The sequence below is a fragment of the Xiphias gladius genome, chromosome 6 (genome assembly GCF_016859285.1).
Source record: "Xiphias gladius isolate SHS-SW01 ecotype Sanya breed wild chromosome 6, ASM1685928v1, whole genome shotgun sequence".
Lineage (NCBI taxonomy): Eukaryota > Metazoa > Chordata > Actinopteri > Istiophoriformes > Xiphiidae > Xiphias > Xiphias gladius.
The window spans coordinates 7,146,946-7,173,654 of record NC_053405.1 but is presented as its reverse complement, the minus strand read 5'-3'; the positions used below and the strand labels follow the sequence as shown (position 1 = coordinate 7,173,654).

General features: G+C 39.7%; 2 protein-coding genes and 1 long non-coding RNA gene across 6 annotated transcripts in view; 1 reads left to right on the top strand and 2 right to left on the bottom strand.

The window, feature by feature from the left end:
* Nucleotides 1-22,180, bottom strand: part of znhit6 (zinc finger HIT-type containing 6) — a 35,207-nt gene extending 13,027 nt beyond the window's left edge. Inside the window, exons 1-6 of one of the 3 annotated variants that reach the window (XM_040128466.1) lie at nt 21,978-22,179; nt 19,701-19,766; nt 14,430-14,536; nt 14,005-14,090; nt 11,038-11,141; nt 21-89 (exon numbers count right to left, since the gene is read on the bottom strand). In XM_040128466.1, coding sequence (XP_039984400.1) covers nt 21-89; nt 11,038-11,141; nt 14,005-14,090; nt 14,430-14,536; nt 19,701-19,766; nt 21,978-22,093 — 548 coding nt within the window. In that variant the 5' untranslated portion in view covers nt 22,094-22,179. Of the gene's footprint in view, nt 1-20; nt 90-11,037; nt 11,142-14,004; nt 14,091-14,429; nt 14,537-19,700; nt 19,767-21,270; nt 21,363-21,977 lie in introns of those variants that run through there. The other 2 variants (XM_040128469.1, XM_040128467.1) reach the window with 2 other exon arrangements.
* Nucleotides 21,203-26,363, top strand: LOC120790682. Of its 2 annotated transcripts, none has more exons than XR_005707573.1 (4): nt 21,203-21,472; nt 25,256-25,367; nt 25,806-25,969; nt 26,249-26,363. It is a non-coding gene; the product is annotated as an uncharacterized LOC120790682 (long non-coding RNA). The 2 variants fall into 2 exon arrangements; XR_005707574.1 differs by having other exon boundaries at nt 21,203-21,526.
* LOC120790680 (collagen alpha-1(XXIV) chain) overlaps nt 23,828-26,709 on the bottom strand; it is a 95,408-nt gene continuing 92,526 nt past the window's right edge. The window contains exons 57-60 of the mRNA XM_040128465.1: nt 26,493-26,661; nt 26,205-26,314; nt 25,702-25,938; nt 23,828-25,319 (exon numbers count right to left, since the gene is read on the bottom strand). Coding sequence (XP_039984399.1) covers nt 25,173-25,319; nt 25,702-25,938; nt 26,205-26,314; nt 26,493-26,661 — 663 coding nt within the window. The 3' untranslated portion in view covers nt 23,828-25,172. The remainder of the gene's footprint in view (nt 25,320-25,701; nt 25,939-26,204; nt 26,315-26,492; nt 26,662-26,709) is intronic.

The window sequence follows — 26,709 nt, the reverse complement described above, 5'->3', positions numbered from 1 at the left end:
AATATTGTTATGTAACCCACCTCCTCTGACTGAACTCTGTGCTGCTCTGAGGAAAGATGAGTTTCAAGTGCCACATGAACTGTTTTACCCTGAATGAGACAAAGAGAAACTCATTTTTAGTTTCAGCTTTTTAAAAACCTCAGTGTTTGATGTCTGTTTTTCAACAAAGACAGATGAGGTCACCGGTGCTCCTTCACAGTCAAACACAAATGCCCTTGTTTTAATTCAGAGCATAAAATGGATTCACTCTTAATCTGTCCAAGACAATACGCCTGGCTGCTCCCCTGTGTGTGTGTGTGTGTGTGTGTGTGTGTGTGTGTGTGTGTGTGTGTGTGTGTGTGTGTGTGTGTGTGTGTGTGTGTGTGTGTGTGTGTGTGTGTGTGTGTATATATATATATATATATATATATATATATATATATATATATATATATATATATATATATATATATATGTGTGTGTGTGCATGTGTATATGTGTGTGGGTGTAAATGAATAAACCATAGTTGCCACGGAGACCATGACATATACACTCAATACTAAGACACCAGCTGGTGGATATCACATAATGATCCCCTCTTCTGGGGTAATGCTTTGGGGCAGTAACTATTAAATGTGGTTGGGTTTTCTGGGTTGCTGGGCGTGCTCTACAACTAAACATTTATCCTCTGAACAGCTGCTGTGCTCATATCTACTACTGTCACCATAATGCAGAAAAAGCCAACAAGATGTAATATATAAAACCGTTTGGGAGTTATGAATAACAAGATGTAATTCCACCCTTTTTTAATATTTTAAAAATTAGAGCAATTACCAGCAATTTGCTGACTACTGCCACTCACGGCCATTTGAACTATGGCAGCCTATATACCAATTTGTCATGTTTGATTTAATTTGACTTTGAAGAGAGGAACGGCTCTTTGTAGATAAACCCAAGTGCAACACAGAAATGTACAATTGTTGCTGCCCCTAAGAAATACAATATAGGCTATTGGCAAGGCATTAGAAACTCAAAGTTATTGCTCTTCCAGATTCATATACCCCACATACTGAGTGCTGAACATAACTACAAGGACTTGCATTGACCAAGACCACAGAATTTGCCATATATAGTGTGGAGCTGATTCATCAACCTCTTCTCCGGGAGGAGAAGTCGTTGGAGGCCTTGATGGATCTGAGGAATGAAGATGAAACATACCCTCAGAAAGACGCAAAGCTTAATTGTTAGGTATACGCAAGAAACCTTGTTATTAGGGCTTTAGTAGATTAAGATCACAACTTGGAGGTTTATTTTGACCTCTTTAATATAAAACCTTTCAAACTTATCCGAAAACAAAGCTCTGCACAGTAATCTGCATTTAACTCTGAGAGATTTCTGCTCATTCTGGGGGTAGAAATCTATAGCTACAGTGCTATTATGCTAATACGCTGTAATTTAGTAATGTTTACTATGTTAGCATACTGTATGTGCAGTTTGATGATCGGTCAGTTCATTGATTAATCGATTAACAAAATCCCTATTTTGATCATTTATCAATCATTTTAGCCTTATTTATGAAGCAATGTCAAAACATATCTCGTTTCAGTCTCTCAGTTGTGAACATTTGTTGCTTTCCTCTGTTTATGTAATTGAGAATGACATATCTTTGGGGTCTGGACTGTTAATCAGACAAAAGGACACGTATGATTGACATTTTTGCTAATTTTTGGCAGTTCATAGACTAAAGAATTAATCAGTAATAAACACAATCATGTACTCATCAGCTACATTAGTTAGTGCATGTGAAAATTTTGTAGCGGTGGACCTACATACTGAGTCAACAAATCAACAAAGTCATTAGGATCATGCCCTGAGGACCATTAAATGTAAGTACCAAGTTTCCTGCTAATCTCTTGATCTCTATTTTACTCTGGGCCAAAGTGTTGGCCAGCCAGACTGACGCACAAACTATAATGTAATGCAGCTACATCGATATTCAGATGTAGTCATGTCAAAGGATTTCGAGGTGAGAATAATTTGGACCCACATTTGGACCTAAGATGAAATTCGTATTTTACGTCAAATGAGTACAGTATAGCACATATAAGGTTCATACATATTTGCAGGGCAATAACCACAGCAAGTCTTTAACAATATATGTTTCATTATCTTGTACTGAAAATAATGGTTCAACACTTGACACATTCAGCTTTTGTTTGGGTCACTTTTGTGCTAACAGTGCACTTTTTGTGTTAACAGGTGCAAGGTAAAATGGAGTAGCACAGCAAATACTGGTCAAATACATTTAAAAAAAAGCAAAGATATGAAGTCCATATTCTGAGAAACTCCATAATCACTGGCCCAAGCTGCTCAACATGTGCAAGGCTCTGACGCTTGTGTTGTTTTTTGGGGATCCAGGTGGCACCATTATACAACTGGGGACATGTTTTTTTCCCTTGAAAACAGAAACAGGATGGGTAGGAGGAGTTCAAAAATGGAGAAATATGTGCAGAACTGGCAGAACACCCAATGAAAGGCAGCTATGAGTTTCCACCTGGTTGTAAGGAGAGGGTGAAGGGGTAGAGCTGTGAGTAGTGAAGGCAGCATTAGGCACTGTTTGGGAGTGTAGATCATGGGCTGGGAGGGGATTCCCTACGTAACTGTAGGAACACCTCTAACCCCTTAGTCAGAGGAATTTGTGTGTTTGCTTAGTTCTGGCTGAGTTTCTTCCTTGGTGCTTCAGTGTATGTGCACTTGTATGTGTGTGCAGGTGTGTGTGTTTATACGTGCAAGCAAATGAGGGTGGAGCACCAGGTGTGATGCCATTATTCTGTCATTACGGCAAATGGAAACTATGTCTTTCAATGGAAAAGGGGCTTGCCCAAAGATGCATGCAATCATTTCAGGCAAGGCCACAGTGCATACCTGGGATAAGTGCCATCATTAATTGTCGGGAAAAACGAGGAGAGAGCAGCATAAAAAAGTCAAAACAGAAGCACCAACAGTAGAGGACGCCTGCTATGAATACCAGAACCTCCTTAAAAATAACAGAATGCACTGCCTAGTCCCCCAACAGTTATTGCTGAAGGGCCTCGAGCAAGGTATTTAAACTCTAAGTAGAGTAGTGGCAAACAGTAAAAAGCTAGTTGTGCGGTACAGCTCCCTCATGTACAGAGGGCTACAAGTCGCCCTTAAAACATGCCTGTTTAAAAAGATTAGACACTTAAATTGCAGAGAGATCATGATGAAAGGTTTATAACCTCAACAGAATTCCAGGCAAAAAGAAATCTGCTACTATTCACGGCCTGCATTTTAGGGCATTTTTCCTTCAAGAGGGATTAGTCATCAAACAACTTGTTGGGCCACAAGAACTAAGCCTAACTGAATTAAATAGGATTTGTACATGGCCAGAATAGAGTGGGAAAAATGTAAACACGTTTCATTATTAATACTGTACAAGTAAATAGCTGCTTGATTCTAGGGACAAAACATGATTCCTTTAAATCTCTCAGTTCATGAGTGATGAATTAAATGGGTTTCAAGCTGTAAGTGTATGTGTGTTTTGTGTTTTTTGTAAGAGAGTAGACAGGGCAGTTTATCATCAGCTCTGGAAGTAAAATTTTAAGCTCCAGATTCAGGTTGTTTATTTTGTTTCATTCTGAAACCTCAGTGTCTCGGGTAAAAAAAATAATGGGGTTTCAAGTAATTTTCAGCAGGGCGGATAGAAGCAGTCATCTGTTGATGCTTTGCAGGTGGCTGTTGTTTCCACTTTCTTAAATTGGCAGAACAAAAGTATTTTGTTTTCCTCACTAGGTTATATAATATTAAACAATAAAAATAGCTGAAATCACTAGACTGCACTTCTTAGGACATCTTGAAACCTTGAAAGCCCCACTTTTAGAAGGAAAGGCCTGTTGTTGAATTTGTAAAAATAAAATGGTAAAATATTTCAGTTAATCAATGTTGGGGTTGATTTTAATATGCAAGCTGGCAATTTAAGTTATTCAAGTCCTAAACTTAGACTTAAAAGTGAGCAAAAGTGAGAGTGATGATTCAGGACAGTGTTTTGTCTTTAACATTAAAAAAAACTTAGATGGATGTGGTCATTTATGGCAAGAGCCAAGTTAGTCATTTTTGCCCTGAATAGCTTTATAAATACAGAGCCTGTTTTTTTAAGGCTGTGTACAAATGGTGACATTTTGGTTTAAAGTCCATAATAAATGGACTACAAAAAGAACTGAAGACCACAGTTTGCTTATAACAAAGTGATCATTAGATCATCTAACAGAGCCCTCTTTCCAACAGCAAAATCAGAAATCTTAATCTGGAGCTCACTTCCAGAGGTGAAAAGCCTGATCATAAACTGTTCTGACTAAACTAAAAAAATGTTTTAATCTGAAGAATGTTCTCCCTCACATGTATGCAAACACACACATATAGTTACAAATTGATAACCATCCAGTACCTCACTCATGAGCTGATAGACTTGCCGGAATCAGATTCTGTTGGCAAAAAAAAAAAAAAAAAAAAAGTTAATCAGTGGTACAGTATTAATAATAAACATGTTTAACATTTTCCACTCCATTCTGGCCATATGCCAATCTCATTTTATATAGTTAAGCTTCTTGTGGTCCAACAAGCTGTGTGAGGAATAATCCCTTTTGTAGGAAACACTGTCTATTAACAAAGGCCGTGTAAGGTAGCAGATGGCTTATTGCATGGAATTTTGAAAATCTGACAATCATACCCACTTCACGCAGTGATTGGCAGATGTGAGAGTGTAAAAGAAAGGTAGTGTTTGACTGTCTCTCTCAAGCTTTCTTACTTTTTTCTTCACGAGGCTCCCTCCGTCATTTTTTGTGTGTACTACTGAGTACATGACCATGAATGACTTTGAGGAGAGACTGTTCGAAATTATGAGCAGTTACCTTGTTCGATTCACTGCGTTGAATCAACAAAGACATGCAAAAGACTAAAGATTCTTGGAGAGGGATCACGTGTCTGTCTATTTCTTTTGCACTGCCTTCAAGTTCGGATGACATTTCACACAAACTACCTTGTTTTAAGCATATCGGACCCTTTAGCATTTCAGGATGCAACTTTGACTGCCATGATCCATGAGGGACGCTGAGAAATAAAGCAGACTAAGAGGAGGACTGGATGAATTAATTAACAAGAACACACAGTGTTGATTAAGTGCTCGGAGTTGCTTATGCCATCAACAGTAGAGAGCAGAAAGCTGACTGGGGGTCTGGCAGTCGGAGCAGAAATCCATCTGGATGGATTAAGGATTGGACAGATCCAAAAAAAATGGCGCAACATATGAAAACATGTGTCCCGTGTATCTGCCCATCAGAAGCAGATGCCAGTATTGGGATGGCAAGTGGGTGTCAGTGGAATGAGATGACAGGACTTTGGGGCCTCTCTGCAGAGAAACAACAAATAAATCCAGTATCCAAAACTATGGTTGGATCCACAACCTCAGAGGGTGGAGTGACTGAGAGATGGATGACGAAAGAGAGAGGAGACAAAGATTACAGGCAGCTGCATCTTGAGACTCCTCCTTTACGTTCTGGCTTGAACCTTAGTTTTTTGGCAAACGCTGCAATATTAAGCCATGGGACTGCTTTCCCTGAAAAGTCCAGAGGACAAAGATGCTAACATGTGTTGGGTCTAAATACCTGTCTTAATGTAACAGATGACTAGTGTACAGTCACACCAGTAGCTCCATGTGGCTTTCATGAGCATTACTTGTGAGAAGAAACAAAATTCTGAAAGGATGAAAAAGAAAGGGTGAAATTTGTGGTACTCTTAGATTCATACCACTAATGGGACAAAAAAACAAATAACAAAACAAGTTTGGGTGTGATATGCCTGGTCATTAGCTGTGGGTATCCAATCATGAATCACATGTTGGACGAGTGGTTGTGCTAGATAAAAAGTGAAATGATAACCCAGGTTATTATGATTAATCCTCTGGGGACTACGAATGTCAAGTTAATCCATCCAATAGTTGCCAATATATTTTGCCAATGTTCTCAAAAGTCATTAACACTAAAGTTGTCCAAGTACAACACTATGTAATTACTACTCACGGAAACCTAATTATTACAATTCAGTCAACCAAACATGACACATGGCGAGTTTATGTTCTCTCTAGCTCATGCAGCACACTTACATCTCTGGTTAATTTACAGTTTGGAATTTCCCTCAGAGCCAGAGAGCAGCATGTAGCCCACAGTTATGTGGCCAATTGTGATGACAGCGTTTGCAACACTGATGAAACTGCCGCTTGCCCTTCTGATGTGAGGGTCGCTCTGATGGAAGCCGGCATATGCTCTGTTCTGCATCAACAGTGGTTAATCAGGCCAATGACAGCCAGAAGGCTGTCTATTGGAGCCTAGAAACATTTGACTAAATGTGCTGCTGACTGTTTAATTCAAACTTAATTTTTGGAAAGTAGGAGTCGTAGTGCATGTGAATGTACACAGTGATGAGGAGTCATCCCCCGCCATGAAATCTGTGGTGAAATATGGCTCTGTCTGCTTTCATTCACTACTGCATTTATTAACCAAGTGTAATATTTCATACACAACTCAGGTTCTATAAAAACGTGAGATGAACGTTACTGCTACATTACAGCATTTTCAAAATTGCATGAATTGGTATAACGGAGGTATTAAAATTATAACCCTTTTCTAATGTCCCAGTATTGCAAGCTTTAGCTCTGGCATGTTGTGCAAGTGCATTTCCACTTCACCCTCATAGCAGGAGATAACTCTGCTGGTCAGCTATATTCTGACTCCACTTGGGAACAAGAGCAAACCATTATATATTTGGTGACAGCAAGCTAACTATGTTCTTTTAGCTTTTAGTAGTTTTGTAGCACCTGCATAAAATAGGATTCAATCTGACCTAGCGTTCTGCAACACTGCTGAAAAAACAATCACCACGTTCTTTGCCATGCTGTTGCAGTTGTAATGAAATCTGGAGAAGTCTTTTAAAGAACGGCTGACACAAGGCTGGAAAATGCTTTTCCAGAATGTATGTGCGAAAACGTGCACGTGGTCTTCAAATGTTCATGTAACTTTTAATATGTTTTTTCTTTTTCATCTTTTGCCGGCATTTCGACAGGAGTTGGATCAACAAATCAGCTTGCTCAATGCTCAGGTCCAAACGACAGGCTGTTAAGATTCAGGAGGTGGGACCTTGGGTTACACATAACACCCTTTTCTGCATGGACCCACTTAGATGTTAACATGTATATTCAGAGAACCATTGTTTCCAATATTGTAGTCACCAAATTCAGCAGCTGGCTGATAACTCTTTGACAGGAAGTGGTCTACATCTATATATTAATTTTGTTTTGTGCATTTATGGGTAGAGATGATCAGCAGGTGGCCATAACATGCCATTTAGTATGGTGCCACCATCAGGAAAAAAAAGTATGAGAGCATCCGCCTTTCCTTTTCCATAGTAACATAACTGCATACAGCAAGAAAGAAAGGCTTTTACGGACTAGGCAGTTGCAGCATGAACAAGCGGATGCCGACGAAGAGTCTGACAACTCTTTATTAGTTTTTGGCTCTATGTGAAGCTGAGATTACAGCAAAATGGAGGAGACAGCTTGTTTGACCACTGAAAAGAAAACATAGGCAAGAGGCAGAGTTTAGCATGCTAGTATCATAAACGCATGCAATGGATGGCGTGGTGCATTTTGAATATTTTAGGGTATATTAACTTCAAGGAGGTTTGACAAGCTAAAACCCTACATAACGCGCAGCATCACACAGTGTCTCAAACACACCTATGTACTCAATTCAGTCAGCCCATGAAATCTATTCATGGTTGATTATAACTTTACTTCATCTACAAAAAGTTTTATCAACAAATAGCACTCAGTTTCGGTGTTCATTGTTCTTTTAACGCCTGTGAATATATAGGAGCAAACTTAAGTCTCCTCTAACCTAGAGAACTGGGTTAACTGAGTCTGAATCCCAATATATGGGATATTCTGACATGCATGGCGCAAATCCACACCAGCTCATATTACAAATTACAAATTAAGTCTTAAAGAAATACGTTCAGTTATTATCCACACCAAATGCCTATGCAGTATGTTGTCTAGTCCACTCAAGCCGTCTATGAGGAAAAAGCCATGCCATGCCAGGCTGAGGCTGTAGAAAACATAATTCCGCCCTAACACAACTACTCCCAATGTTCTGCCAAATGCCAGCTATTATATACTTACCCTCCAAGGGCTGGACTGAGAGGCAGCCTGTAATTTTTCGTCAATCTCTTTTCTGTTCATGCCTTGTTTTTGAAATTAGTCACCGGCAAGAAGTGGAAAGAAAGTAGTTGCACAGTCATTATTTCGCGTACAAACATTTAATCAAAGAGACACATGCTCACAAACTCACACTCATGCACATACATTCACACTTAGACACACGCACGCACACCATCGGCAGGCATGAAAGCGCTCTAGTCAGCTGTCTGCCAGTAATGATCCTTCTCTGGCAGTGCGAGTGCGTAGCAGGGATATGTCGCTAACCAGCTGCAGTCACACTGCTCACACATCTGCTTTTTATATTATGTACTTGGTACATTCTGAAGCACATTCTCTCTCGATCCCTCACAACTTATTGTATACCTTTCATCCCATCCATTGTCTCTATTTTCTGGTCTGTGAATGGCACGCTGTTGCAGTTAGTTGAATAATCTTCACAGTGAGACATACTGAGACTAACCAGACTAAACAAAGAAATAAGACTGTGCAGCCTGCTCATGATTCCCCTACGGATGCTGTCACAGCAAAAGAATAAAGACTCTTCTTGTGTCTTCTGCTGGAGCAGTTGTGGGAAGTTAGCTAATTTCGCAGGGGCTGAACCTTTACACAATAACTAAAACTCCACAGACATACTGGTCTCATCCTACAAAAACTTTCTGTAACCATGGGGAGTGTGGGGTTGGAGGGTGGGTAGAGTCTGCTACTATAACCTGACATAATGCCGCCTCATCCTGAGATGTGACGTGCACATTCAATTCACTGCCTGCAAAACACCAGAGGCAGACATGACAGAGTGGCAGACTTTAAGGATGGAAAAGAGGGTGGTGAAGGGGAAAGTAACAACATAAAACCAGCTGGACAGACTGACAAAGAATTCTTTTAGTGGCAATCCTTATTGGCACCCAATGTTGTGCCTTGGCACTTTAGACTTGTAAAACTTTAATATGCAGTTCAATAACCATTTCCCCCTCTTCCCCTCCTCTATTCTTCCATTGAGGGATTAGAGTGGCAGGGCTCAGCCTCAAAAGAAATTGGGACATGAGTGGCGGGAGGGAGAAAAGATGCTAGGCATGACAAGGCATCAACCTTGTTTGCCAGCTGTATATTATTATGTGTGTTAAGTGTAATCTAAATAACACATTAATCACGAAAATGTATTTTTACCTTTTATTACAGTTTCTTCGTTGGTCACAAGGTGGGTAAAGCCAAAGTCTCACAAGACGATGCTTATTTGAAGATCCTTCGCATTTTGTGAATGTAATCAATGACGTCAGTAAACGACACCGAGGTCATCCAGCTATAATAGAGGCTAAGACAATAGAGAACTACTTATGAGGATATCAAGTATGTTTATAAATGATGAAACTAATTCCAACAAATTGCAGATGAGGTTGAGATGAGCAGCTGGGTGTTTACCTTCTAAGAGATCATTCTGAAACTAGTCTGCAACTAGCATGGACGTACCAAGCATGCTAATATTCCAAACTTTTTGACATCTTATCCTATAATATCTAAGCCAGAGAGGATAGACGGACAGATGGTGGGCATAATGATGTTCAAATATGTACTTTGTTAATGAATGACAAAAAAGCTTAATACATTATTACGGAATGGGAAACACAATTAACCTAGGGTTGAACTAATTTTTATTCACCTAGCCTTGCAGTAGTTTACAGATTGTTCCTTTAACTGGACTACTATCATACAGGAGGGGGATGCCTTGAAAACTGCCCGATGTTGGTTTGCCTGCGGCATGGAATACAGCTTAAGTGATCTCCGGCAGGGAGTGTGCATGGGTGTGGCTTTGCCGGTTGGAAGCTACAAGTCTACCGTCAGTGGTGACATCTGACAAGGGCCAAGAAGATGGCTGCAATTTACTAGCTTAAAAGGGTCCCCGTCCTGTACAACATAGAACTGCTGTGAAATAAAGTAAAACTGAAAACTCTGCCATGCCATGTCTGAATCCCCTTTGATATCTTTGCTAGCCTCAACCCATCTCGGTTTGTTATAATGTCAGCGATACCTCAACTGCCTCTGGTAACTCATATTTCAAAAGATATGAGTGGATGTCCATGTCTCATCATCATGCACAGGGCTGCCTGGAGATAACCTGAGGAGAGCCGGCACTAGACACAACTGCTGTTAGGGCTCAACAAGAGTGCCATCCTGTGGTTAAGTGAAACATCACTAATCAAAACCTAATTTTGATGCAGACTAAGCAGGACTTAAACTCAGAAAACCGTGAGGTGTTGCCTACGACTGTGACTGAGCGAATCACGAGCAGTCTCGCAGCATTTAGGCTTTTAGCAGTGCTGCTCTGGAGATTCATTGTATTACTTGAGTCTGTGCCACAGAATGTTAGTGTTTTGTCTTTTCTGTGATACAGTGACGCCAATGTAGGATATTTAAGAAGAGGATAACTACGTACATATTTCATTATGGTCATGACTTTATCAATACAGTAATGACAAAGTAAAAGTTTTTGTAGTCTTATTTAAATCAATAAGGATATCACGGCTGCTTATTCAATTGTGTCAAAGAGGAAGAGCGACTCCCTGCTAAGGAGCATAAGGGGGGGTGATGAGCCTGAGTCACTAAATTACCTCTGCAGTCTTGGCTAAACTGATAAAAATGTTCTGAACTTGGTGTTACTTTTACACTCTCTGCAACACTAGTTTTGCCAAACTACAGCTAGAGACTAGAAAGATGATAATATTTTGTTTTAAGTAAACATGTCATCTGTACCCGGGCAATCATATTCTTCTTACTTTGTAAGGAAGAAGGTGGAGTTTTCTTTGCTCTTAGAGAAGGTGATGGGGAGGAACCTCAGCGTGATGTTCATCTTTCTAGCGTTGGCTGCCAGCTTCTTTGCCTGGACCACAGAAAATCAAAAACAATACATTATGGTAAAGTATAGTAGTACAGCACAGTATTAGAGCTGTAATTTTGATAATCAATGAATCTTTTAAGTTATTTTGAAGCATCCAAAAAATATCTAAATTATGAATATTTCTTTGTTAATAAACTAAGTACCTTTGGGTTTTGGCCTGAAAATAAAAAAAAAAAAAAAAAAAAAAACAAATAATAAAACCAACCAAAACAAAAAAACAATTTGAATATGTCCAATAGGGCTTTGGAAAATTGAAATGGCGATTTCATAGCCCAAACAGTTAACTGATTTGAATAGATAGATAGATGATTTGATTAATTTCAAAATGAAAAAACAAATTATTGCTACAGTATGCACAACATGACCATAGAATATTCTGTATATTGTAGTGCCACAGAAAAGTATTGGTTGATGTACAGAACAAGTTAGACTTTTTTCTAACAGCCCGAAAACATATCAAGATTCATGAACAGTACAACATAACAGCCGTCAGAACTTTAATAAAAGATCTCCCAGCAGCAAACTTCAGACAAAACAACCCTTCAGCGAAATAGGATGTGACAGAAAGCTGCTATTCTTAGCCATGGACAGATTTGTTGGGACCAAAGACGATGTGACATCTTCTATAAGACCGAATAGATCTAAATACCAAACATCTGTTTTGCATCAATAAATCACAATGTGCAAGTTTCATTAACAATTAAATCTGAACTTCTCCTTACTGCCTTCATCTAAATTTGAAAGGACGTGCCTTTCCTTTCTGGCACTCATGTAGCTCCATGGCTTCAGATTGGCAGGTAGTAAGAGACAGTAAAAATAAATTTATTAAAGTCTAGGGCCTATAACTGATCACTGCACTTGTAATGATCTGGAACAAACCCAGATCTCCAAAGTCATCATGTGCCAAGCCTTTATCTCATTATTTAGATTGATTTGCGAACGCTGAAGCACCCACTGCCTCTGAGAATCCCACAAAGGAACATGCATTACTCTCCAAGCTATCAGATGTCACTGTGGCGTGCAGCAGTACAGGTGAAAGCTGGAAGGGTCACTGAAGCTTTCATAAATGAGTGTCTGTGGTTTGGCGCAACAGCGGTAAGTATTACACAACTACAGCCATTATCTAAATTATACAAGTGAAGCAATAAAACCACAAAGAGGAAAACATTTAGATGATGCTTGCTGATTTCTACTGTGGAAAAGCTACGTTGTGACTATAATTGTTTTCATATTCGTTATGTATATCTGATTATGGATCAGTGACATTTATGTATTTTTGCTATGACTCCTGTAAGTCAAATTATTGTAAAACCCATCATATGCATCTCTTCCTCTGACATTTTTGGGCTGGTTCTGAAAAGGGGCCGTACTAAAGACAATCGCGCAAATTAATTGCCCCAATAAAGATGTCAGCCTGACATTTCGGGCCAGTATTTATCAAACTGGTGAGAGTGAAATTTTGGACGGATAAAGAGCAAAAATCCTTGACTTCTACTCCTTGTCCCAAACTTAACAATAAAAGCTATTTATCAGATTCCTTACGACCTAGAAATGCTCTTTAACCTAAGTAACTTAAGAGTGAATCTTAGATGACTGCAGTACAGAGACAGAGGTTAGCACGCACATTCTTTGAGACATTTTTTAGAGGGATTGTACAAGGTATAACTGGTCGTGTTAGGGTAGTTTTAGCCAACTATTAGCACTTCATTTGGTCTTTTTTGCACTTATCCCAGGTACAAACAACAAGAATAAAGCACTGACACTGATTTGGCCTGAAGTCACTTTCCATGCACTTTCATTGTGTACACGTGTCAATGTGGTACTAAATTCTCTGTATGGTTTGATATTTCTGATATACAGTACCTCATCTACCAGCAACTAAATTTTATCTCCTGCTTCGGCCAGTTTTTCTGTTGCTTCATCCCTGTTTATATATCATACATATATTAGTTTGCAGCTGCTTTCACGTTTACTGATAATGGAGAAAATAAGGATATCAAACTAATAAAATAATGAACTTTTTAAGAAATGAAAATCAAAACTGTTTTGCAGAAAACGTATAGTGTAAGGATTTTTTTTAAAGAATGAACAACGGGGCACATGTGAGGGAAAATCTTGTGTCTGATTGGCGATCCCCGCTTAGAGCACTGGCGTGATAGATCGCCCTTAGACTTCAGCCTATGTGGGTGTGAGTTGCTTGATAAATGTGTCTTATCCTTGACTTTCACTGAAGGCCGCTTTTACGCCTAAGTTGACTCTTTACAGCAGTTTGATAAATAATGGCCCTGTTGGGTCAGCCCCCTCTTGCTCTTGGTGAAAATGAACAGTTATGAAACATAGTCCTTTTATGAAGCTTACAGATGACCAACAGTGACAACGAAGCAGAGAGGTCCGTCTGTTTTTAGTTGTTAAATATCAAAACAATTCAGGGTTTATCAGAAACATACATGTGTTGTTATTTGAATGAAATAAAACAACTACTTAAGAAAACCTCACCTCATGGTGTCTGAATGGTATGTTCAGATATGCCTTTTTATTTTGTTGAATCTCTGTTTTGTTCCTCGGGGATATAAAAATTGGATTCCTACCAGTTTTGAGTTTTGTTTCTTGAATTGGATTTACCAACTGAAAAAAACTGACGGCTTGGGATAAACTGAAAATGAACACTTACTATTGGCCATCATCACTGTAATCTACAGTATTTCATTCATGATCACGTAAATAAGAGGTCCGCTTGTTCAGGCATTACAGTCTACTCTGACATGGTCTGTTTCAGACATCTAAGATACTTTGCCCAACATCAGGCATGGACGATGACCTAATCTATGATGAATCAAGGACGTACTTTTGAAGTGGTACGAGGAGCCCGGATGAGGCCGTCCCTGGTGGCACCATCAGCAAATCGTCCTGTATCCTCCAGAAATCTGTAGTCTACAGTACAGTTAAAGGACAAACAGTTAACACACATAAAAATAAAAAGAGTTGCATTTCTTCTTTTATACCACTCATTAATAAAATACCCTCAAAGTTACTGTTTATCAACTATTTTAATCTTTAAACTACTGCAACCCATGAGAAAAATATTATCCTTAACAACCCACATTATACTGGTTAGTTCAAAATTCCCCTTGACAGTGATGACAGTCCAATAATACTTAAAAGTTACAATTCGACAGTGTCTGCCAAAAGGTTTTTGAATAAATACTGCTAAACTTATTCTTAAATGGTTTCTGTTTTTTAGTCATGGGAAAGAGTAAAGAGGATGCTGACCATTGAGGAGCGTCATTTCATCAAACTGGGAGAGGGTCACGAAGGCAGTTTTATCTCTGACTCCACTGCATTTAGAATCTTCCTTGTGTTTCTTCACACACAGCAAGCTGGAAAATATACACAGAGAACATTTGTTAAGTAATGTTTCAGTTTTTTTATTTATTTTTTTAAAGGAATTTGGTTCCGTGGCATTTCAGTTTGTCCAGACAAACAATCCGAGTCAGAAATCACTCCACATTTACTATATAGTGCGCTATAGTTACTGTCCTCCATTTTATGTGAGTGTTGTTAAAACTGGAGTGAGAGCACATGATTCAAAGTATGTAAATTTATCCACTGTGTCCTGAAAATGTCCCCACAATGGAATGAAGAAAGCAATGTCCACGGCACATACACTACTTTGTGCTAACAATCCCTGCTCGTTACTGAGTAAACCATTGAGTATTATATGTAGGGAGCAGTGAATGAGTGAACAAGGGGCTGATTTTACAGGAGCTGTGTCCGAAATCAGTTCCCCGCTCGCTCACTCCGTAAAAACTTTGCGTGAACAGAAGAGTTATTGTAATCCCGAGTCGGAGATATCGGGAATTTCTGACACAGGCGACATCTCCGACTCGGTGAAAATAACGACAGGCATGTCAACAAACTGTTGGCAGAATGGCTGCAAATACATCACCTCTGGCATTTGCATCCAAATAAAACACTGCTACAACTAGCTACAGTTAGTTTTGTCAGGTTTTTTTGCCAACTCTGCTGCAGAGGGAGTGTTCATATGTACATCAGCAGAGTGCTCCGAGTCTAAACTCGGTTCAAAAAGACAGACAACTCCATCTGGGTACACCCACCTGCAGTGCTGTTTACACATTAATGCGTAAGTAAAGATACAGTCAAAATAATCTAACAATAGAACAATGTTGGGACTGCAACTAAAAATTGTTTTCATAACCAATGAATCTTTAGGTTATTTTCTCGATTAATCGATGAATTGTTTCCCAAAACCCAAGGTGACGTATTCAAATTTCTCAAATCATCAGACAAACAGCCAAAAAATCCCAAATTATTCAGTCAAATTTCATAGAAGACTAAAAAACAGCAGATATCTGCATAGATTATTTTCTCTGATGCAGTTTCTCTCAACTGTTTTAGTCCTAAATAATATAAAAATAAAATGGGCCATTCTGCTGCATCATGAGTACCTTTACTTTTGATACTTATATAACATACATTTTGCTAATATTTACGTAGATTTTGAAAGCAGGACTTGTAATACAGTATTTTAACAGAGTTTTATTACTACTTTTACTTAAGTAAAGGACCTAAATACCTGCATTTTTGACTAAAACCAAATATGATGATTCCAAAGGTGCCTTTAATTGGAGTTCTGAAAGATCTTCTTAAAAAAAAAAAAAAATAATAATAATAATAAAACTTTGGGATTTAATCCAAGCATGGAAAGACTAATATTTTCAGACACTCGCTGAGAGACAGGTATTTGGCCAGGGTCACACAAAGACTGTACCCGTAGAAACTATGTAAAAGGAATGCCGAATGATGCCCTAAACAACAGTCAACAATGGGAGACGGGGCAGGACATCCCATAGCGCCCTCTGATGAATCTTAATGAAATTTTCAGGCACGACCTTTAATATGCCATTTAGAACTTCAAGGATATATCGTAAATGCTTCAGCGCTCCTCGCAATTCAAGGAACGGGCCATGAACTGTTGGCATTTAGAGTGGCATGTTGTTGCTGGCCATGCATCGAAGCGAGGTTCAGGCAGTAAAAAAAAACAAAAACAAAAAAAACACGGCAATAAATCAGGTATAAATATTGTATTTCTGTACACAAATGCAGAAGAGAATTTAAAAAATATATAATAACAAAACATGTGAGTCATTATGGCTTTTTAAAATCAGAAAAAGCAGAGCTATTCATTCGGTTTTTATTTAATGACATTAGACACAGATGGAAGACAGCTTTTAGTTTGTATGAAATCATATGATCTCATCGTACAGATAGAGCAGAGCAGAGTTTCGAGGGAATATCTACTGACTAACAACTCATCTTATTCATGTGCTCTCACTCCAGTTTTAACAACACAAACAAGTATTTATCTCTGATGAAACAATAAACGGTTTTGGCTCTTACGTTTTCGTTCTGGAAAAATCTGCCTGCAGTCATGCTCAAAGCTACTAAATTATCCAGGGTCATGGACTAGTGCAAATTGTTAGGGTGAATATGCCAATTGTTTGTCCTGTACCCATTCCATCCTTGTCTTGACTCACATTACATAACTTAAGACTCACAGGGAGACTGTTGGTAAGCAACTGGGGAAGATCATTTCAGCCAAATGGGAGTTTGGGCTTTAACCAAAGCCGCGGGAAAAAGTCTCCCTTTCTTCGATTCAATACAAGTTTTCCAGCAACTTGGCAGTTCTTCTATTTGTGCAGTCCTGCAATTCGCTACACTGAGCTTTCTGCTAACAGAAAGAATCAAAAGCAACAGTGAACAGGCCCATAGAACAACTGGCGTACTTAGTAATAGGGTTTCAAGTACATTATAGAAAGAATATGGGTTGTGAAATTGGTGCAATGTAATCTCAGTGTACTGTATACAGTCGCATGCAAAAGTTTGAGCACCCCCGGGTCAAAATTTCTGTTACTGTAAATAGTTAAGGGAGTAAAAGATGACCTGATTTCATAAAGGCATGAAGTTAGCGATGGCACAATTCTTTGATACTTTAAGCAAAATTACTTTTTTATTTCCATCTTTTACAGTTTCAAAATAACAAAAAAGGAAAAGGCCCAAACAAATGCTTAGGCTCCCTGCATGGTCAGTACTTAGTAACACCCCCTTTGTCCATTATCACAGCTTGTAAATTATTTTTGTAGCAGCTAAGAGTCTTTCAGTTCTTGTTTGGGGGATTTTCGCTCATGTCTTCCTGCAAAAGGCTTCTAGTTCATTGAGATTCTTGGGCCGTCTTGCATGCACTTTTTTTTTTTTTTGAGATTTATCCACAGATTTTCAATTATGGTTAGGGTCAAGGGAGTGCGAGGTCCACGGTAAAACCTTCCGCTTGCACCCCTTGAGGTAGTCCATTGTGGATTTTGAGGTGTGTCTAGGATCATTATCCTGTTGTAGAAGCCATGCTCTTTTCATATTCAGCTTTACAGGGTTTTTTTTTTTGGTTTTTTTTTTCAGAAGTTTGCTCCCAGAATTTGCTGGTTTTGTAATTGAATCCATTCTTCCCTCCGGCAGTGAAATGTTCCCCATCCCACTAGCTGCAACACAAGCCCAGAGCATGATCGATCCACCCCTGTGCTTACCAGTTGGAGAGACCTTTTTTCACTCTGCACCCTTTTTTTCTGCTCTTTGCAGCCATAAAGTTCTATTTTGACTTTGTCAGTTCACAGGACTTGCTTCCAAATTGCCTCAGGCTTTTTTAGATGTTCCTTGGCAAACTTCTAATGCTGAATTTTGTGGTGAGGACGCAGGAAAGGTTTTCTTCTAATGACTCCTAAAGGGATGTCATATATGTGCAGGTGTTGCTGCACAGTAGAATAGTGCAAAATTCCAAGACCAAGCCAAAATCATAATACACTTATCTTGCTTAAAATGTTGAAAAGAATGTTTCATCTTTAATTTTATGCCTTTTGAAGATCAGTTCATCTGCTACTTACTTGACGATTTGCAGTAACAGAAATTTTGACCAGGGGAGCCCAATCTTTTTCATGCCCCCATACATTAAAGGATCAGTTCACTAGATTTTCCAGCAAATTACACAACTTTGTCACTCTCAGTTTCTTGCAATTAAAATCCTTCATCTATTATTATGAGAAAGAAATGACTTTATGGAATTCAAACATGTAGTGATAAAATTATACATTATGTAGGCCCCTATGTACCGTGTAGAGAGTGATATATTAACAGAGCGGAAAAGATTAGTCAGTTAATCAGTCAACCACCAGAAAAATAATCAGCAATTATTTTAATAATCAATTAATCGTTTGTCATTTTTAAGCTAAAATGCTACAAAGACTAGCTGTTTTTAGCCTCTCAGAGCTGAAGATTTTCTGCTTTTCTCTGTTTTATATCTTTTCAAACCGTTCATCTTTGGGTTTTAGACTGCTGATTTGAAGCCGTCACTTTGGACTCAGACAAACTAGAAACGATACCGTTCTCTATTTTCAGAAACCCACCCTCTTTTGACTTTTGTGTGATCAGTTTAACTAGAGTGAATTTGCTTCTTAGACTGATTCACTTGGAAGATTTTTAGAGGCCTGAAGAGGACCAAGCATCCGGTATTTCAAAAGAGAAATACAGAAAAAAATATTTTTTATTTGAATGATCCAATATCGATTCTTAAAGTCCCAAGATCGATCTTTGAATTTGCAGCTTTTCTGAGTGAACATGTACATCTATGCTACATGTTATGTGCAGGCAGTGGTCAATCGTTGTACGTTGTTGACTCAGGATGGTAAGCTGACTCTGGCTATCTGGCATTGAACCTAGAGATCGCATCTATGAGAGGGACAGAGTTAAAAAAAAAAACAAAAAAAGACTCTGAAGACACTGATTTGACCTCTGTTTGCGTTTGTCATATTTCTGACTGCCAGATGTGAGGCCTTGGAAGTCGGGTGAACAGGGTGTGGATTCTACTTGAGTCACACAGACTGTCGTGACTCCATCCGACCATGTCGGGGAGCGAACACCAGCAAACAGCTGTGTGCAGATATCAAAAGGAGATGTCTGATCAACACAAACAGTGCAGATGAATTAGTGAGCAGACTCACAGTTTCTGTCCTCTCTGTGCCCAAAGTGATCATTAAAATGGATGTCTGCAATGAGTTGAGCATCTTTTACTGACAGTCCATACATAGCTGTATGGGACAGCATTTATTTTTAAAAGTATTCATAATGATGATGATGATGATAAAATAAATTCTTGGGCCACAATTTCATAAATTGGAAATGTTTTTATACGTTAGCCTACAACGTGCATTTTACACAGTTTAATATTCAAGGAAACAACTGTGCTGCTCACTTGTTGAATGTACAATAAATTTAAGTTCCCTAGTTAAATTTTGTGAAACGTTTCATGCGACATTGGTAATTATCTGATGTAACTGAATCATCATGAATCAAATCAAAATTAACTGATTCGGGACTTTGAATTGAAATCAAATCGGGAGATCGATATAAAGGCCTAATTTTTCTTTATTTTGCAGTAAAAATAATTCTATTACCTGTAATTCAGAGCAATAATCTCACCTGCAAGAATGTGTAAGACAGGCAGGACACCTGTACTTTGCCTCCTCTGACCCACACACACCACACCTGTTGGAAACACAACATGTCAACATGGTGCAGACCCACACTTTGAGCAGTTTTACAGTTAAACTGAGACAAACTGCACAGGATAAATAACGGCAGCAACAAGTGCAATAAACAGCCCACTTGATTAAAATATAATAAGAAAGCTGAAATAGATAAAAAGATGATAAGACATAAGAAATGATGAAGAAGTTTTTTACAACCAAGCCTGTTGTATTTTACGAACAACTTGTTGAAATTGTCGAATATTTCAAATATTTTGGCACAGTCTGGTACTTTTCTGAAAATACTGACTATATTTTCAAGAACTGCACTGAATGGCTACATCGGTTTTCAAGTGAGTCAGTCAGTCTTAGAAACTGTGTACAAAACCCTGAGTGTCTTCACGGTTTGGTCACCTGAACTGCAGGCTGTCATGGCTGGCATTGACAGCCAAATAACTAAGATGCCCCGGATGAAGCTGAGTGACCTGTATAGTGCCAGGACATGAGATAAAGCCTTCAGCATCCTGAAAGACATGTTCCACCCTTTACCATCTCAGTATGAGACTCTGAACTCTGGGAGGTGCCAGAGGGTGCCTTTGGCAAAAATGTCCTTTAATCCAAGTGTAATCAGCATTTTAAATTTCAACAAACTGATCAGAAAATCTTTCTCCAGAGTGTTTTATGTTATGTGTTGTTTTTTTTCATTTTTTTAAATTGTTGTTTGCAGTGTACTCTACACTTTGTTTCAGTAGCTTCATTTGCCCCAATTGCTCTATATACACTCACTGAGCACTTCATTAGGAACACTATGGTAATACTGGGTAGGGCCTCCCTTTGTTCTCAGTAGTGAGTCTCAGTTCTTCTTGGCATTGATTCCACACGGTGTTGGAAACTTTACTTTCAGATTCAGGTCCATGTTGACACGATGGCATCACATCATTCCTGCAGATTTGTCGGCTGCACATTCACGCCGCCGATCTCCCGATCTACCACATCCCAAAGGCGTTCTGCTGGATTCAGATGTGGTGGCTGGGGGAGGCCAGCGAAGTTCACGAAACCAGTTTGAGACGACCTCTGCTCTGTGACATGGTGCATTATCCTGCTGGAGGTGGCCATCAGAAGATGGTAGATTGTGGCCATAAAGGGATGCACAGGGTCAGCATCAATTCGATAGGCTGTGGAATTAAAACCATGACTGATTGGTATTAAGGAGCCCAAACTTTGCCAAGAAAACATTCCCTACACCATTACACCCCCAGCACCAGCCTGGACTGTTGATACGGGGCAGGGTGGGTCCATGGTTTCATGCTGTTGCAAAAATTATGACCCCACCATCTGCCTGCCTAAGCAGGAATCCAGATTCATCAGACCAGGCTCCATTTTTGCCCACTGCGGCGCAAGTGTAACCCGACGTTGTCCGCTGCCGTTGTAGCCCATCCACCCCAAGGCCGGATCCGTCGCGCATTCTGAGATGTTCATTTTCTGCTCACCCCCAGTATTAAAGGGGGGGTTATCTGAATTACCGTGGCACCGTCTGAGTAAAAACTGCGGAGACTGCTGTGCGTGGAAAAATCCCGGGAGATCGACAGTCTCGGAAACACTCCGATCAGCTGCTCGGGCACCAACAATCATGCCAGGCCAATGCTGCCACACGATTGGCTGATTAGGTGACGGCACGAACAAGCAGGATACACGGGTGTTCCTCACGAAGTGCTCGGCGAGTGTGTATGTATGCACTTCTGATTACACAGGTTACCCGCTGCCGTGCCTTATGTTTTGGTGAGACAACTTTTCCGCTGCCGTGAGCTGAATACAACAAGAGTTGTAACAAGAGTTGTATTCAGCTCCGTTCCGACACACTACACCTACACACTGCAGCCGTTCGTCACTTGTGACCGGGCTTTATAATCTGTCGTTCTCCTGGTGTGGCGAGGTTCACGTAAAAAGGGCTAAAGGGGAGATTTAAGGGGAAGTAATAACAGACCGAAAGGTGAGTTTTGGGGGCGACGTGAGTGGCATGTGCGTAGCTAACTATTAGCTTGCTAACTTTGTAGCTACCTAACGTGGACACATAAAGTTAACGGCCGTTTTGTGTTTGCTTTTGATTATAAAAGGGGACACACGCTATAAATACTACTAGCTACGGTCATTTAAACCAGCCTCGACCCAACACACGCGGTTATTTAGAGGAGACAGCAGTTTTGCTCCTGGCTCTGTTAAAACTACTCACTCAGAGAGAGAAATCTTCCTCTTCGTCCCCCTCAGCTCTTCCTCCCGCCCGCCGTCTTCCGCTCGGCTGTCGGCGGCTGACATTGCCCCCGCTGTTGGTAGAATCGCGGAGCACATCGCAGTTTTGATGTCGCGGCTTGACCGGCGGCATCAAAACAAAAACCGTCTTCCGCCGGTGGCCGGCGGCAGCACGTGGAGACGACTTCCGGTCGGAGAGCTTCTCGGTGGCGCCCCCCGGTGTCGGTGCGTCGGAACTGCGGCGGCGTCCGGCGCAAAAATGACACTGAGCCGACGAGGACGAGGAGGATGTTTATTCCATGTTCGCAGCGCTTGGAAAAACCAAAACAATAAAAAACGCAGAGCACAGAAAGAACAGAGCTTCTGTTTTAGCTTCCATGACCCCTGCGTAGCTGTAAGTGTGGACAGCCCTGTGGTCCGCACGGAGACTCGGGAAGTGGTGCAAAAGTAACCAAGTACATTTACTCAAGTACTGTGCTTCAGTACAAATTTGTGGTGATTCTACTTCACTTGGGCTTTGTACATTTTATTTTACTTTATACTTCTACTCCACTACACTTCAGAGAGAAAGGTTGTACTTTCTACATTTATTTGAGAGGTAGAGTTACTAGTTACTTTTCGTAGTAAGATTTTAGAATAATAATAATAATAATAATAATTTAAAAAAAAAAAACATGATAACGCTTATAAAATATGATGCTTTGTTCAAGGCTGAACCGGTGATTTTTCCAACATTTTTGGGCGTCCGCTCGTGTCTCCTCACCAACCTTTCAGACGTCTGTGTTAGCAGTTCCACCAAGAAGTACTAACACCACATCGTTTCGTTATGACACAACAACAACAGCCAACATGGTCCATTAGATCAGCAGAAAAGTCAAAGATTAGAGAAAAGTCCAAAAACTGGAAACAGAGTTGTGTATCAAGACCCAGTTTTTTCTTCTTCCTTCCACTCCCATTAATCATCTCAAAACCCCTGAGATTCATCTTATATATATATATCTAAGAACATATCAGTCAGGGCTTTAACTTGTAATGGAGTATTCTTACGTTACTGGTACTTTTACTTAAGGATCTGAATACTTCTTCCAGCACTGGACCTGGGAGTGTTTATTAGTAGAGTCCTAGAGCAGCACCAGTGAACTGTTTAAAATCTGTGAAACTCTGCAGATCCTCGCTACTTTTTAATGTATGTTTATCTAGGATGAGTTTATAGTGGTGGATGTGGGGGTGGGGGTCATAACAGGAACCTGACATTCATCCGACATCAAGTGTATATACCAAGTTTTCTTCCGTACTGTGTCCAACACTTTGAGTAACCTGCATCAGTAACAGTTGGTGACTACATTAGGAAACCTGTGGTAGAGGAGTTGAATCGGAGAAGAATCCACTTCGAGAAAAACCAATGTTTCCCTCTGTTTATTTACGTTTCACATAATAGTGACCTCACTGTGCTGATTTTCCAGAGTGCCAAAATAAAATCTTTCCTCAATTTGATTTTATTTCCTCAATTGAGATCATTTGGACTAAATGTGACCAAATGCACTTGCGGAGTCGTCAGTGTTAGTTTTAGAAGAGTCCAAACCATTTCACTGGGTATCAAACTTCATCTCTAACCTCTAGGCCGCCAGTCAGCCATTTAAAATAGATTTGTCAGTGGGAAACAGTTTATATGTATATACTGTATGTATTAGTATATGTCTTAATACTAATTCTGCCTATTTCAATTCAAGCTGACATTCAAGCGTTCTTTCATCCCAATTTACCGTAAGATTTTTTAACCGTTTTTAAAAAAGTACAGAAACATTTGTGGATAAAATGTTCCATTTATTTGTTTGTAGACTTATTTATTATTTACACTTTACCATCCAACTTTATCCGCCACAGACCTTACATAATTACATTTTGTTCAAGGTAATATAACTTAAGAATATGAAATGACTGTGTCTTGTGTTTTTTCTGACTCTGGCCTACTGTAGCTGCCAGTCCAATGACCCACCACTGAATGAAGTGAAACAACAGTATGATAAGCATAAAGTCACAGGTGTTAAAACACAAAAACACACCTTTAGAACATAAATACTTTTTTAGACTGATTTGTGGTTGACCAAATAAGTTCTCTGAGAGTATAATTTACTGTGATACAGTGATGTGAGCAAGAAAAAAAAAAACAAAAACAAAAAAACAGAACCAAAACAAAAAGGATATAAATAAACATACAGTATGCTGTCAATATATACACAGGAAATGTAAAAACTCACTGATGACTCATTCTTTGTTGCAGCACCAATGATAGGTTTCCCCTGAAAAACCTACCACATAGAAGGAAAAGCTACAAAAATATGTAGTGTATCAAAAAAAATGGTTCATAAATTAGAAATGACCAAATCAACATAAGTACTTATACAACATAACAAATCTTGATGTAACCGGTACATACAACACAAAGGCAAAAATGACTAACTTGACATTAGAAACTATTCTAGAAAGCAAATGAGCAGGTAGAGGTAGAGCACCATCTGTCAAGATGAACAGGTCCGACTGGGCAGGACCGAAGACAAAAATATCATGAAAACGATGTAAAATATAGCCGCTGATTGGAAAATGAAATATTTAAAGCAGTCACACGTTATCCACATGCTATTGCACTCATATAAACCGTTAGTAAGACAGTGCTCCTATGTAGAGGCCTGGCACACTCCTTCGGGTTCGGCCCCTGTGTAGGATAGTATGGGTGTGTTTTGGGGGTTCAGGGTGAGGCGGAGGGGTGAGTTTTGGGGTTTGGATAGGCTGCTGCTTACTGAGGCCCTACCCTGCGATCAGGGACTAATATGGGTCCATATACAGCCAACCCAAGCACCGTTTGACTGGAAATTAAACAAACAAAACATATTTTACACATTTATTGGATAAATATTGGTATACACTGTTCTCCTTTGGCCTTTTTGGCCTAGATGTTCCACAGAGACCGGGTTCCTCCTCATAGCTCCGCCTTCAATTGGACGTAGGGCATTTGTTACACTCACAAAGTCCCATTAACACTCTCCAATGAACAGGACAAACTCCCATGGACACTCGCTCCAGCTTTGTATTCATGCTTCTCTTTGGTAGGCAGCCATTTTTAAACAGCCCTGCATTTAAGTAGTTTGTGTAAGTAGGTCACAGGATGGTGACCTTGGTGTCAGAGGAAGCAGACCGGACCGATTTCTATATGTCGCTGACTGTTTGGCGGTGATGTGGGAAATTCCTGTATGTCTATAATAGGTAGCTGACGACTGTCCTGAGTATGGAAGAAGAAACGTGACTGGTGCCAGCTGCCATCTTGGATCTGACAGAGGAAGGGTTAAGGGAGAGAAAACAATGAAAGATGAGTCAAGTGATTCAAATTCCAAAATTCAAAAATAATTTACTAAATACATTTCATAAATATCACAAAGTGTGTCTGGAAATCTAAAAGTTGGAAATCATTTTTTTTAAGAGATAAAACTGTTAATATATCTCGTAAAAGATTGAATAACAGGAGTTCCTACAACACAGAAAGAGCTATATAGTGGAAATATCTGCAAATCAGCTCTTTCTAAATCTCTTTATGCCCTCATTTCCATAAAAGTTATGAATGCCTGGGACACCCCAAGATGTGAGAGCCGGTACTGAAATCCTGTAGGCTAAAGAAAACATTTGTTGAATTACTTCTCTGTCCTGCCTGTTACCTTGCACTCATCTTGTAGCACGTGTGGTTCAAGTAGTGTGTCTTGCTCAAACGTCTGTTTGTTCCAGCCACGAAACTGAAATGTGGTGTTTTCTTTGTGTACAGGTCTGCTGGAGCTGAAGCTGTCCGCCGGGACATAAGGTGGATCATTTAGGCAGTGGAGTGTGATGCTGTGGCTGGCCTCAGTGCTTAATAAATGGAGAAATTTCATTTGGACTTTCCCTACGCCAAACACCATCTGCGGAAGAGAGAGCACAAGAAGTGGCACAGTATGATAAAGACTTGCCTTTCAAATGTTTGAAAAAATGTAGAATATACAATATAGAGTATTGTTGCAGTTGCTGGTTATCTAAATTGTATCCAAAACATGGGAAAATACCACCCTTGATTATCTCGCTGATTCTTTTTATTTAAGATTTATGAAAGTCAGGGTTCAAACATCCCTTCCTTTTGTCTAGCACCTTGAGGATTGATAACAGAATCTTTTTACCACTTCAGTGTTACCTTATTAGTGGCCAGTGGATGTAAACAGGTCTGTCCCCCTGCAGTAAAGTTGCAGAAGACCTTGAAGGCGTCAAAAGTACAGCCCAGATTTGGATCGATCCAGAACCAGTCTGAAAGTCCCCATTCAGACAGAAGACAGAGGAAGAAAGGAACGAGGAGAGCAAAACAAGTGTTTTACAAAAGTTATATGTACACCTCTACATTTGCCTCAGGTTGTCTAACAAAAAAATCGTGGTATGAAACTCCTGCCATCCCATCCTGTCAGTGCTAGGTAGACAAGTCTCTCACCATCTTTCAGGTTGTGCTGACAGTCCAGGAGATCTTTACAGACCCGAGCCGGGTTCCCCCTTGTGCCAAGAGGCTTTTTGATGCTCTCGATTACACTGCTCAGGTAATGAAGAGTCCTCAGTATCTCCGTATTCTGGTCTGGCAGGCTCATCTCTGTGTTCTGGAAACTCTGGTTAAGAATAAGAAAGACAATGCTGTCAAAGTGCCTTCATTACAG